This window comes from Galeopterus variegatus, unplaced genomic scaffold, assembly GCF_000696425.1.
Source record: "Galeopterus variegatus unplaced genomic scaffold, G_variegatus-3.0.2 Scaffold2052, whole genome shotgun sequence".
Lineage (NCBI taxonomy): Eukaryota > Metazoa > Chordata > Mammalia > Dermoptera > Cynocephalidae > Galeopterus > Galeopterus variegatus.
Genome location: NW_007728163.1, coordinates 156,460 through 171,626, shown reverse-complemented (window position 1 = coordinate 171,626; position 15,167 = coordinate 156,460). Strand labels below are relative to the sequence as shown.

The 15,167-nt window shown below is 37.6% G+C and overlaps 1 protein-coding gene across 1 annotated transcript in view; it reads right to left on the bottom strand.

Annotated features, from left to right (window-relative positions):
* MIB1 (mindbomb E3 ubiquitin protein ligase 1) overlaps positions 1-15,167 on the bottom strand; it is a 131,511-nt gene that overhangs the window by 56,304 nt on the left and 60,040 nt on the right. The window contains exons 8-10 of the mRNA XM_008580255.1: positions 12,605-12,749; positions 10,906-11,039; positions 5,111-5,218 (exon numbers count right to left, since the gene is read on the bottom strand). Of these exons, the coding sequence (XP_008578477.1) occupies positions 5,111-5,218; positions 10,906-11,039; positions 12,605-12,749 (387 nt within the window). The remainder of the gene's footprint in view (positions 1-5,110; positions 5,219-10,905; positions 11,040-12,604; positions 12,750-15,167) is intronic.

The following is a 15,167-nucleotide window of genomic DNA, read 5'->3' as shown; positions in this document are numbered from 1 at the left end:
GGGATCCGAACCCTCGGCGGGAGCGCCGCCACACTCCCAAGCGGCGCACTGTAGCAGTGCGCCACCGGGCCGGCCCAATAACACTTTAAATCCACAAGATACTGTATACTGTAAATGGTGTCAATTATTTCCCTTACTCTACACCCCAATCCTTTAAGTTATTAGCATAGAAGAGGGAACTAAAGCCTATCCCTATTAAACTTTTTGCTTAATATCACTTTAGATAGCAAGAATAATTAAAACTTGGGTTATCTAACAAAGTCTAGAATTGTTCCATATTATTAATACTCTCCCTTGAAAGCAATTTTCAATAGACTTTAATGATAAAAGCACTTCAAGTTTCCTGATAACTTAAGCACATTTTTGTATGTGTTTGAAAACTTATCATAAATGAAACATTTTTTAAAATTGGTCCTCCATCCTCCTGCAACCAGGCATGTGGCTGCTGCCATGGGGCCTGGCCGGGGTCCTGAGGTCTGCAGCCAGGGACTAACCCCTCCTACCACCAAAAACACCACTTCCAGGTAGGTGGCCTCCCACAGCCATCATAATAGCCACAGCTGCCGCAAAAGCAGCTAGATGCCACAACCACCATGCAGATGGCCCGCTAGCCACTTGAGCGCACTGACACAAGGAGAGCCACCAGTAGACACCAGAGAAAAGAACAGGATGTCTCTTTCCACAAAACCCATTCCAGAGTGACAGAAGAAGCATCTGCTCTACAATAATAGTGGGAGACCTGAACACACCTCTCAGCATTGGACAGATCATGTAGGCAACAAATCAACAGAGTAACCATTACCCTTTCAGAAGAAGAAAAGAAATCTAGGGTTATCAAAGGTGAGAGGCGGGAGGGAGAGGGGAGTAGGGAGAGATTGGATAAGGGGCACAAAGAATAAATATGATTTGTAATATATATGCTAATAATATTGATTTGATCATCATACATTAACAATGAACCCCCAAAATATGTATGATCAATTATGATTCAATAAAAAAAAAATTGGTCCTTCATCCAAACCTCCACACGGTTATTATCACACCTCATCACTGGGGAAAAAAATACTTAGTCGCTGGCAGATCCAAAATGAGCTCACCTATATCAACATACCTAAGATCTCACAGTCCTTGATGTCTTTACCCACACATTAAGGAGGAAACAGAATGCAATCCTACTGTACTCAGTAGGTCATACATGGAAGATAACCAACTTTCCAAAATAGCTCTGAGTTTTCCCTAAGAAAAAGAAATAAGAAAAAAAGTAATCTTTTCATGTATTCCAAAGGTATGATGTGTACCAAACAATTTTGATAACAGCTTAAAATCAACTAAAATATCTGCAATAGTTATCCATACTAGGGGCCAGCAAATTTCTCTGTGAAGGGCCAGAAAGTAAATATTTTAGGTTTGCAGACCATATGGTCTCTTATCAAAACTACACAGCTGGGGCTGGCCCGGTGGCGCACTGCTACAGTGCGCTGCTTGAGAGTGCGGTGGCGCTCCCGCCGAGGGTTCGGATCCCACATACAGACCGGTTCCCGCTCACTGGCTGAACGAGGTGCGGGCGCAACGCCGAGGGCTGCGATCCCGTTGCCGGTCCCAGTCCGGTACGGGTGCGACACTGAGGGTTGCAATCCATTGCCGGACACGAGAAAAGACAGGAAAAAAAAAAAAAACTACACAGCTACTTAACTCTGCAGCTGTCACAAAAATAAGGAGCCACAGACAACACATAAATGAATGGGTATGCTGGGTTCCAATAATACTTTACAATACAGATGGAGGGCTGGATCAGGCCGGAGGGCTGAGGTTTGCAGACCCCTGATCCACACTATCTTGAGCCCATTTCCTAACAGAGATGAAAAAAATGAAAGGCTACAGAATGAGATAACTAGAAAACAAAAATACATTTTCTTTATTCTTCAGCTAACCCCAAAACGTTTAGTAAAATTAGATTTTTTAAAATCAATGTTAATTATTAGTGTTTTTAGGTGTGCTAAAGGCATGATAATGTTTTTTTAAAAGCCCTTTTCTTTTAGCATGCATACCAAAATATTTACTGATGAAATAATATGATACCTGGATCTACTTCAACATAATTCAGGGGAGGGAATGGGAGGTAAGGGGTATAGATAAAACAAAACTGGCATGAATAATAATTGAAATGGGGCGATGGGTACATGGATTTCATTATATTATTGTCTCTGCTACTGTAAATGTTTAAAATTTCCAATAATAAAAAAGTCAATGAAAACAAATCATTTTAAAAACAAGCTAGCAGGGCTGCCCAGTAAGTCAGTTGGTTAGAGCATGGTGTTGCAACATCAAGGTCAAAGGTTCAGATCCCCATACCAGCTAGATGCCAAAAAAATAAAATAAAAATAAAAACAAGCTAACAAATGAATCACAAATTTAAGTACCTTTCCAAAATTAACTATTTTCTCACCTTAGGCACTACTGACAATTAAGGCCAGATAGTTCTTTGTTATGAGAGCTGTTGTGAGCACTACGGGGATGTTTAGCAGCATCCTTAGCTTCTACCCTCTAGATGTCAGTGGTACCCCCAACCCACCCAGTTGTAACAATCAGAGATGTCTCCAGACATTTCCAAATGTCCACTGTGGGACAAAAATGCCCCTAGTTGAGAATCACTGTTTTAAACAAACTATACTGCTGTTTAATAGATGACTTTAATTCTTATATCCTACAAAAATGAGACCTCGATGACTTTTTGTTTTAGTCTTTGGGCATGAGTTGTATTTATATTTTAGCCCAGTTTTTACATGTAGTTTTTACTTTACCTATTGGAAAACTGCCATTAATTTAACCTAATGTGTAAATATTTCTTTTTCACACTTCTACAAATTACATCTGCCTACAATGGTTTTTAAAACAGAAAATGCACAGAACTGAAATCCAAACAAGCAGTATGTTAAAGTCCCCAGCTCCTCACTGCTCTAGTTAACAGACATAGTTTGCAAACTGAAAGGTAAGTTACTCACAAATACCTAGCCTACTGAGTCTCACTCCAACTCCAATCTTACCATGGTTATTAGAGTTCAATTAAGGAAAAAACTAAAGACAATCTACTCTTGAAAAACAGTGCCAACTTCATTCCCATATCCAGAGTGTACACACATTTTGCACAGCCTCTCATATGAACAAAAATCTCCAGGGCCGGCCCGGTGGCGCACTGGAGAATGCGCCACTTGGGAGTGGGCGGCGCTCCCGCTGAGGGTTCTGATCCCATGTGGAGACCGGTTCCCGCTCACTGGCTGAGCGCAGTGCGGGCACAACACCAAGGGTTGCGATCCCGTTACCGGTCAGTAAAAAAGACAAAAAAAGGAAAAAAAAAAAAAAAAACATCTCCAGACACAAAAATATATGGATAGTCTCATGATGCCAGATCAGTGATTAAATTCTGAATCACAAAGTATATTTTTTAAAAACTTAAGCAAAAAGAAATTTGATTTTTCAGCCTCTCGCCTTACTATCTAAAACCAGAAGGGCTTTGGTTTTTTAGTTGTTGCTGCTATCTATTGCAGTTTCTAGAATCATTAAATTAAAAAATTAGATATTCGGGCCGGCCCGGTGGCGCACTGGAGAGTGCGCCGCTTGGGAGCGCGGCGGCGCTCCCGCCGAGGGTTCAGATCCCATGTGGAGACCGGTTCCCGCTCACTGGCTGAGCGCGGTGCGGGTGCAACACCGAGGGTTGCGATCCCGTTGCCGGTCCCCGGTACAGGTGCAACACCGAGGGTTGCGATCCCGTTACCGGTCAGTAAAAAAGACAAAAAAGGAAAAAAAAAAAAAATTAGATATTCAACTAAGGGAATTTCATTCCATCCCCCAAATCAAACTAAAACAATAACAAAATTAAGTAATTGCCTTCCGTTACAAAAACTAACATCAACTTAAGCCTTTATTTTATTACCAAAAAAAACTATAACACACATTGAGTTCCTAAATTCACAATCAAGAAAGATATAACTTAAAAAACACTACCACAAAAGCAAATTCAAATTATATAATTTCATTCACAAAGATGTTACAGTAATAAAACTATCGTATAATTCATTATGTTTAATGTGCTAATCTAAAATTCAAGTTCTTTCTAGGCAACAGAAAATTCCAACATCAAAGATGATTTATTTACCCCTAAAATATCCAAGCTTTTCAGCAACTGTCCAACAACTGAAAATATATACAATTAGAGAAAAAAGTAACGTGTAAGTCTAGAAAAGACTTCCCTTTTCATATATGTCTTTTGAAAATCTTTAATTAGTAAAAACAGACTGATCCACCAATTAGCCCTCAGCAATGCAAGTCTTTATTAAGCGCCCATAGATGAGAGTACCTTTTGGACAAAACTGCAACATTCTGCCTCATCTAAATTTCCTAGAATTTAGGTTACTCTAAATAATCTTGCACTAGACTAAAACAAATGTAATTCTAATACATGTTTAGTAATACATATCTAGTTAACTAAGACAAAACAAGCCATCCTTCAGACCACACATAAAGATTCCCAACTGAGACTCCACTGATACTAAATACTTGAATATACTCTAAATTAAATTAAGCTCCCCATACCGGCCAACTGCAAAAAATTAAAAAATAAAAGTAAGCATATATACACAGATATAGTGATATGCATGGACTGTAAACTCTTCAAAGATCCACATGAAGGTCAAGAAACAATACTAAACACATGCTAATTCAGTTATGACAAAACGAAAAAACTAAGAAAAGCCTCTTAGTGTCAAAGATCAAGAAAGACCTTTACCCAGATGATCTATATTCCCCTTCCCTAAACTTCCCTAGTACGATTCTGGGAGAACCCAACTAAGCCTCCCAACAGCATGGTGGTTCTACCACATTAGCAAGAAATTCAACTCCTATCTTCACCTAGGGCTATTCCTACAATATTGAGGGATCACAGAAAAACAGGAAATGCTTTAAGTTTTCTTCTGCCAAGTTTCTATTTTCAATCAGAACAGCCTTAAGTGAATATTAAATTTCAAGAATGAAAACAATCACCTCATGGTATAGAAATATTATTTCTAGGACATTAATTTTTACTGAAAATATTTTTCAAGCTTAGTTTAGTTACCTCTGCTTCTACATCCACATTTTGCTTCAAAAGTAACTTCAAAATGTCAACATGTCCATTCTGACTAGCAGCTTGCATAGCTGTGTGGCCAGCACATTGCCCATTCACCTAAATTTAAAAAAAAAAAAGATGAACAAATCAGAAAGAGCCAATATATACAGATAGTATAGGCTTAAATCTAGTACACTGTATGACTCTACGAGAATAATTTAAACTGGTATTCCATATATTGTAGCACAGATCACCAGAAATTCTTTAATGTAGAGAAGAAAGGCAAAGTTTTTTTAAAAAAAACAAAAGTTTCATTATTCAAAGAGACATGAAAAAACTGTTCAGCTAACCTGTTAATCTGAAAGACAAAAGAAAGGGAAAGAAGAAGGAAGGGAGAGAAGAAAATTAAATTAGTTTTGTATATATACTTCTTTTGGGATTATTAAATCTCCGAGTCCGTGGTTCAACGAAAAAAGCACCAAGGTGAATGGAAAACTTTTAGAAAAGGTATTGGCTGCCTCAGTACAAATAAATTTAATTTGACAAATATACCGAATACCAACTATAGGTAATCTACCATGAAGGACACATAAATGAGTTAGCAAAGTAGCTGTATACAACTATTACATTATAAAGCAGTGATTTCCAACGTTTCCTTCACTTCAGATGTTGTGTACATGCATAATTTACCCATGGACATACCCAAGGTCAAGTGCAATTCCTTAGTTCTGTCCTTCACTTACATCTATAAAACCACAAAAGATGGTTGAAGATGGTAGCCTGGCCACATGTTTATATCCTATCCCTACTGATACTACACTAAAATGACAGTAAAAGAATTTAAAATGGAAAAATCCATAAAGACAAAGAGAAAAGGCAAACTAACATCAGAAAAGAGAAAGGAACACATTTTTTAAAGAGAGAAAACAGATGGAAAAATGTAAATTGACTTTACAGGAAAGAGGAAGCCAAAGCCTAAAGAGCACAAGGTAACCCAGCCTACAAATGCAAGCACATAAGAGGGCTAACGAAAGGGGCCCCGGTTGTAAGTCTCATGTGCAACAGCCACGCTTCAGGCCCACTCCTTGAACTCAAGGACAGAGTATTAGCTGCCTGCATGTAGTCCCTAGACAAAAAAAAGGAGGTTTCTCACCCTGAACAACTGTATAACCGGAGAGTACAGACCAGTCACCATGATGTAAAGTTAGTCAACAAGTTCTGTCCAGGAAAGAGAACACTAATGAGCTTTTTAATGTTTTATTCAGCAAGTAAATGGACAACCAAGGTCAGAGATTTGAGGAAGACCTCAAACACAAAAAAAGACAAAATAAAATAATTCGAAAGAAAGAAATGACTCTGGAAGAAACAAATGAAGAGAAAAAAAAGAAAATTTTGTGGAAATACAAAGGTACTTCAAAAAGTTTGTAGAAAAAGACAACTAAAGATAATACAAATCTTTCCATGAACATTTTGAAGAGACTTCATACTTTTCATGTAAAAATCATAGGAGGATGCTAAGAAAATAGGAAAACTAAAACGAAAAAAATTCCATTAAAAGAGGTGGAAGATGGCAAGAGACCATTGTTTTTCAGTATTATGAGATTTTTTAAAAACCATATCCTTCATATATTAGTGTTCTTTAATTAAAGGATAAATTGCATTTATTCTCATTACTTTCTGACATCTTAACTAAAATTGTTTTTCTTTTTTTTTTTTTCCTTTTTGTCTTTTTTTCATGTCCGGCAACGGATCGCAACCCTCAGTGGCGCGCCCGTACCAGACCGGGACCGGCAACGGGATCGCAACCCTCGGTGTTGCGTCCGCACCACGCTCAGCCAGTGAGCGGCCGGTCTGTATGTGGGATCCGAACCCTCGGCGGGAGCGCCGCCGCACTCCCAAGCGGCGCACTGTAGCAGTGCGCCACCGGCCGGCCCTAAAATTGTTTTTCTTTTTTTTTTTTCCTTTTTGTCTTTTTTTCATGTCCGGCAACGGATCGCAACCCTCAGTGGCGCGCCCGTACCAGACCGGGACCGGCAACGGGATCGCAACCCTCGGTGTTGCGTCCGCACCACGCTCAGCCAGTGAGCGGCCGGTCTGTATGTGGGATCCGAACCCTCGGCGGGAGCGCCGCCGCACTCCCAAGCGGCGCACTGTAGCAGTGCGCCACCGGCCGGCCCTAAAATTGTTTTTCTTTAAAGTCTCAACCCACAAGGATAATCAGACCTAGAAAGAAAACAGAACACACACAGAAACATGCTCAAACACAGACCTACACACACTCATGTACACAGAAAGCTGGAAAGTAGATGAACAAACAAGGAGAACTAAGTAGACCAAATAAAGCAGACCTAAGCCTGCCATGAGAAAAATCTAGAAGCATCCCCTTCACCAACGAACCCCAAAGAACTCAGAACTGATAACTGAAAACTTCTGGAAGTGGGGATAAATGTGGAGGTGAGGGCTAAACACAAAAGCATTGGTTTTAAAAAGCATATAGATCCCTGAATCCCTCCACACTGCACAGCTGAGCTACAGCTCCACTCTTAAACTAACAGAAACCTGAAAGTTTATTTTTTGGAAACTGTAGCATCTCCAGTCTACAGAAACCAGGCACTGTTAAGGGAGGGCACAGCACTAAAAACAGAAGTTTTATGTAAATTTTTACAATGCTGAATCCTGAGACCCCCGGCCTTCTTCCCTTAAACAGTATTCATAAAGCTGGCAGCCATGTTTATACCCTCCATCCAGTAGAATCAAGAGACCTCTCTGGGGAGACAGAACAGCCCAAGAGAAAAGACCTAACAACCGATAGATGCCAGGAGAAACCCAAGGAAACAGCCAACCAGATCACTCTACAGGGAAGTCCAGAGTTGACAAAGCCACTCAGACACAAGAGCTTCCAAACAAGCCTTTTTGCAGTTCACTGTTACGGATGAAGAGACAACCAAAGATCACCAAACATCTGAGGCCTCTGACTTGAAAAACAGAGATCAAAACAAACAAAAAAATTAACTCAGAAGAGACAAAAGCTAAGCAGGGACAAGAAAAATGTAAAAAGAAAAAAATAAATACCACTAATATACTTAGTGAAGAAGGAGATAATATCACATCCTTTAAATACCAACCTGATACCATAAAAAGGAATGTGAAAAGGACAACCAAAAAAGTTGAAATTCAAAACTGATGGAATAATGAAAACCTCAAAAGAAGGGCTGAAAAATTAAGGAAACTTTCAGAAATGGGATGAGGGAGATAAAAGATAGGAAAAATTAAGAACATTCAAAGAATAGTCCAGAATCAGAAAAAACAGAAGAAAAAGTCACCAATGAAATCATTAAAGAAAATTTCCAGATATGAAAGCCATTATTTCCATATTAAAAAGGTTAAATGTGCAAAGCAATAGATGAAAAGAGATCCACTGACACACAGATGCTCATGCTTTAGAGAAAAAGAGGCTCACATGTAGGATCGAGAATCAGAATGGCTTTTGTTTTCTCAACAGCACTTATTCTGAAGGAAAATTATCTCTAACCTAGAATTCTACTCCCACTTAAGACTTAATTGTGAGGTAAAAAAAACATTTTTTTCAGACATTAAAGATCTACTCCACAGGCTGGACAGTTGACTCAGTTGTTAGAGTGTGCTACTAACAAACACCAAGGTAAGGGGTTCAGATCCCTGTACCAGCCAGCAGCCAAATAAGTAAATATATAAGTAAATATTTTCCAGACATTTTTTCTCAGAAGCTATGAAAAACTATACTTCACCAGAGACAGCAAATGTGGAAATGCAAAGACAGAGGATACAGAAAACAAGAAATTCAACAAAGGAGGGAGAGGAAGGGAACCCTCAAGATGATGGATAAGAAGACAGTCCAAATGGGCATCAAATGTAGAGGGCAACCTATCCAGATGGAGCATGTCAGAAGGCACTGAAAGAAATTTCTCCCAGAAGATGAAATGATTACATATCTGATATGCCTACGTGTCTTCCAAGATTAGACAATTAGAGAGGAGTTCAGGGAGGAATTAATTATAAGAATGTAGATTACCAAAAGATGAAAGAATTTAAAAACCATGTGTGGGGTTAACAGAAACTAGGAAAGACCACAGTGAACTTTTCAGAATGAATGAAATGTTCTACATCTTATTAGGGGTATAGACAACAAAGGTGTATGCATTGGTCAGAACTGACTGACCCACATATCTTACTTTATGGAAATTATACCTTATTTTTTAAAGGACAATTATGAATTTCAATAAAAACAAAAAATTGTGTAGGCAAATACAATCTAGTACACTCCGAAGCTCAGATATGAATGTCATTTACAGAACATGCAGAATTAGCACTAATCTAAACAAATTTACAATACAACATAACCACATGAAGAAGCTGGAAAGAGTGTATGAGTGTGTCTGGTGGGGGTGGGCTAGATGTGGTGAAAGAAAGCTGAATTCTCACCTTCTACAGTGAGATATCAAAAAATAACTCTTACTTGACTCAGTTGCTTAGAGCACAGTGTTATAACAACAAAGTTTAGGGTTCAGGTTCTGGCAAAAAAAGAAAAAAAAACAACAACAACAATAACAACAAAAAAGAAAATCAAGAAATAACAATAGAAGTATGCTACTGGAAGATGTGGAGGTAAATATGAAGGATATCAGCTAAAAAAGCTAAGAATAGTTGCCTCTGAAGAATGGGAAAATAGGCATGAGAAAGAGGGGATGTTGTTTTTCATAGCAAACCTTACAGAAATATTTTTCCCTCTAAATTTTTAGTATGTATGACACTGTTAAAAAAATAACTTAAAAAAATTAGCAATTAAAGAAAAATTAAGTATAATAAAATGTAAATCTGCTTGACTGAATATAAAGGAAGTCTCTACCTTTCAAACACAAAAAATATTTGGTACTTCAATATCTGTAACAAATTATTTGTGACATATTTCACAACCAATCAAGAAATCACTATGCTGTGTTGCTGCAATTGATCTCTCTAATAAAGATAAAATGTCACATGAGCTTATAGGGAGAATAAGACATTAATACCTTATAATTATAGATATGATCTTCTTCACACTCTCTAGCATACTTAAAAATAAACATACAAAGGTATGGCAACAAAAGTCCTTACAACACAGTAAGGATGATTCAAACTGCCTCCAACCACAATCACTTGGTTGACCCTGAACCTAAATACTGATGCCAGCATAGTACCAATGGCAAAGTCAAACTACAATGACAAAGCTAGAATCAAAATGGCCCACCGATAATATGGCTTGGATGAATGACAATACTACAATATAACCTATGAAGAGCTACAAAATACATGACTTCTAATTTATCTGCATTACAAACTGTGAAATAGTCCACTTTCATAGTAGAGAGGGGAAAAAGTTTAGATTAAATGTTTTGAAAAGAGGGACAAAAAATTGCTTATAAAATTTACTAAAATATATTTAAAAGATGTCATAAAATGATATTTACACAAGAAAAAAAAAGGAGTTTCCAAAAAGGACACTTAACCACTTAAAAACATAAATGTAAGTTTTGTCAATCATAAAAAAAGGTCATAATGTTAAATAAGAAAATGTTGATAGTTTTTAGAAATACACACAGAAAGAATGATGTCTGGTGTCTGCTTTAAAATACCTCAGAAAAAGAATAAAGAAAAAATAAACGAAACATGTGGCAAAATCTTAATAATTATTCAAGCAATGTGGCATAATCTTAATAGTTGAGTGCAAGGATCATTCTACTACTCCATTTTTGTGTATGCTTCAAAATAATTTTTAAAATGCTCACATCCACATCTGGTCTTTTTAGCAAATCTTCCACTTTAGCAACATCTCCATTGGCAGCAGCCTTAACTAATTCTTCATTGAGGTCACCAGATTCTTGGGTTTCAAATAATTTCTTCAGGAGTTGTGACAGTCTTTCTGTAAAGCATCAAATAAAGCTGCTAATATAGGAGGATCTCAAACCTTAACTATAAGAGACAAGTATTACCTATATTTCTATACTCTTTTCCTATTTTATTATTTCTATCATTAATGTTACTTTTTGTACTATGCTACAGATTATTACCCATGCAAGTTACAATCACTACTATACCAAGCTGCATTAAATTCAAGCCCATTTGCTTTAAAAAACTATTTTAAAAAATTTTTAAATAAATGTAAATTCAAGCCCATAAATATTCCAAGTTTTCTCCAATTCATGTATTTCAAGTTATAATTTTAGAAAAGCAGAGTTACATATTAATAATAATTCAAGATTTAGAAGTTAGAGCAAAGATGTCAGGAATGAACACACTAAGATGGGAGTACCACAATGATAGAAACTTCCTTTCAGGTTTTAAGCATACCACAGTGACTCTCAGAGCTCAACACTACAGACCTTAGAACAATTCAACAGATCAGGCTGGCCTGTTAGCTCAGTTGGTAGGGGTGTGGTGCTGATAACACCAAGGTCCAGGGTTCAACCCCTTTTCCAGCCAGCCACCAAGAAAAAAAAAAAATGGAATCAATCAATACAGAAGGAAACAAGTTCTACTCCTCAATTCTTGGAGTAGTTATTGGAAAGCAGAGAAATCACGAAGTGGGCCAAGTCCACATTATTTCAGAGTAGGACATTAACCATTCTTCATTCTGTTACTTTGTGTGTAGTCAGCCTATTGTGATGCCATCTAATCTCAGTTAAAAATAAACACTACCTGATTTAAACTTTTTAAGCACACTAGCAAATTACAGCAGGAAAGAAAAGACATAAAAAGCTGTAAAAAGCAGTACAAAAATAAAATTGGAGGTCACCTAATGTTTAATTTGTTTCTTACCATTTACAGTTACAGTTCTATCTTTTTTTCTGGATGACAACAATATACATATAGTAACTTGTAATATGCTGCAGAATGAACTGAGTACATACATAAAGCTAGAGCACAAAAGGAAAAGACTTTGGGAATAAGTCTACCCAAGCACCCAACATATTCACAATTTAATATATTTTTCTACTCATTGTGGCATGTTTAATAACTCTCATTAAATGGTAAGAGAAAAAATAGATAGCTGATATGTAAAAACATCCAGGAAGAAAGCCATCTGCGAGCAATAATGTTGAAATAAAGAACAAATAAAGCAGTCTAAGAAAGTGATGGTTCTTTGACAGAAAACAAAAGTTCTGACTAAAGAGCAGAATGTTGAATTTCAGGTATCTCAGATTTGATTAGAGAAGGCCCTGATATACCCAAGAAAAAGCACATATTTATGGAACTTTTCCAGGGAACACGTTGGCCAGAATAAAGGTTGTTCATCACATGAAAAAAGAAAAAGAAGAACCTTTCACTAAAGTTTAAAAGGTGGTCAAGTTGAGGCTACGTAATCTGGGAGAAAGCCAAGCTTTCAACATTATCTGTACAACATTATCTGTATATGAGAATTGGAGAATTAGCAATGGTTCCAATATAAACCATATTACTCTTAAAGAAACACAATACAAAACATACCACCAGATGCATTGCTAATGGCTGATCCTGCAGATGCCACCTTGGAAACTGCTGCTGGATTATATGTCCAAGATGTTCCACAAACTTCCACCTTTAAATCACTGTCTGAATAAATCTGTTGTACTCGGCCAACTTTACCTAAAGTCTTAAAAAAAAAATTAAATTCACGTTTCCAAGTCTAAAGTATATGCCATAAAAGCAATTAATCACTGTCTGAATAAATCTGTTGTACTCGGCCAACTTTACCTAAAGTCTTAAAAAAAAAAATTAAATTCACGTTTCCAAGTCTAAAGTATATGCCATAAAAGCAATTTCCAGTTTTTATATGCTTAAGTATTAATTCTACTTGTTCTTGATGAAAAAACCTTTAAAGGACAACCATATTCAAATGGGTTACTAGTTACGAACTTAAAATAATATCTTTTAAAATTTTTAATAAAACAAACTTCTATACCCCTATGAGAATATAAAAGATAAATCATGATAAAGTCTATCTTGTTCATAAAAATGTTTTGATATACAACCCTCCTTTTTTAATCTCATAAGATACTTCTTAAGAACTTGCAAGTCAAGTAGTACAAAATCCATCATCAATACAGCCTAAAATAAGAAAATCTGATTTCTTAAAAACACCACTTAAGCCAAAAAGGGCTCCAGCTTATATCTATGTTACATCCTTTCTGCAATCACCCGATTCCAAAACAGAAGTGAGTACAGACATAACACGCACATTAAACACATGGAATATGAAGGGTAGTCAGGTACAGACCACAATCAGCAGCAACAGCTCTTAACATGCAGCAGATACTGTTCTAAGAGCTTTATACATATTGACTCACCTAAAACATATGATCCTGAAGTACCAATGCTACTATTAGCTCCATTTCAAACCTAGGTCAAAATCCCAAATAACAATACTGGAAAATTGGTGAAGAAGAGCAATAATATTTGACTACTTCCTAACATAGAGGAGAGATTGTCCTTGAATGTTTTCTCCTTTGACTTCTCCATATCTGACCCCAGCTTCTTGAAACTATTTCCTTGATTTCCAGATGACAGTCTAGTCTTTCTGCCAGTTCCTTCAATTTCTCCACTGACCAACTCCTTTTCCTTCCTCAGATCCCTAAAGCTGTTCATTTTTCCCAAATTTTATTCCTTAGTTTTTACTCTTCTTCCTTAAAAATTCAATCAACTTTGACAACTATCACCTTTCCAAAAAAAAAAAAAAAAACCAAAAAACTTTTCTAGTCCTGTTTACAGCACACACACACACCCTAATTCTAATTTTTAACCTCTCCTTAGACATTTCCACCTGGAATTTCCAACCATCATCTCACACTCTGTGAGGCTACATTCTTTGTTTTTCCCTCCTAACTTTTTATTATGGAAAATTTCTACCACATACAAAAGTAGACAATATTATATTGACTCCTCATGTACCCATCTGTTGCAACAATTATCAGCTCATGACTAATCTTGTTTCATCTATTCCCCTATCCATTCTCCCTTCCTATATTATTTCAGTGTGTACCTCTAAACAATAAGAACTCTTTTTTAGGGGCTGGCCCGTGGCTCACTCGGGCGAGTGTGGTGCTGATAACACCAAGGCCATGGGTTCGGATCCCTATATAGGAATGGCCGGTTCGCTCACTGGGTGAGTGTGGTGCTGACAACACCAAGCCAAGGGTTAAGATCCCCTTACCGGTTAAAAAAAAAATAATAAGAACTCTTTTTTAAACATATCTACAATACTATTTATTATCAACTTTCCCAAAGTTATCAATAATTCTATATCACAAAATACCAGTGTTCGGGCCGGCCCGGTGGCGCACTGCTACAGTGCGCCGCTTGGGAGCGCGGCGGCACTCTCACCGAGGGTTCGGATCCCACATACAGACCAGTTCCCGCTCACTGGCTGAGCGAGGTGCGGGTGCAACACCGAGGGTTGCGATCCCATTACTGGGCCCGGTCCGGTACGGGCGCGACACTGAGGGTTGTGATCCGTTGCCGGACATGAAAAAAAAAATACCAGTGTTCAAATTTCCAATTGCCTCATAAATAATCAATTTTTTTTTTAGCTTGCTTAATTCAAATAAAGTTCATACATATTTTTTTCTTTGTAAATTATTTGTTGTGGAAACAGGGTTATTTGTCCTGTGAGGTTTCTCACAATCTGAATTTTGCTAACTGGTATAGTTTAATAAGCTCATCTTTCTGCTGCATCTGATCACTGAAAAGCCTTTCAAGTTGACTGCTAGATCCTTTTAACACAGAAATCTAGAAATCTTTAATAGCTTCCTTGTTATCTGGTATGATGCTCATCTTGTTCACTTTTTGCCAAAGAGCTAGAATTAGCCATTTCTCCAAACAGTCTAGGGTCTTTACTGAGAGAAAGGCTGTTTCAAAACCATAACCTAGGGCCGGCCCGGTGGCGCACTGGAGAGTGCGCCGCTTGGGAGCACAGCGGCGCTCCTGCTGAGGGTTCGGATCCCATGTGGAGACCGGTTCCCGCTGAGCGCAGTGCGGGCGCAACACCGAGGGTTGCAATCCCGTTGCCAATCCC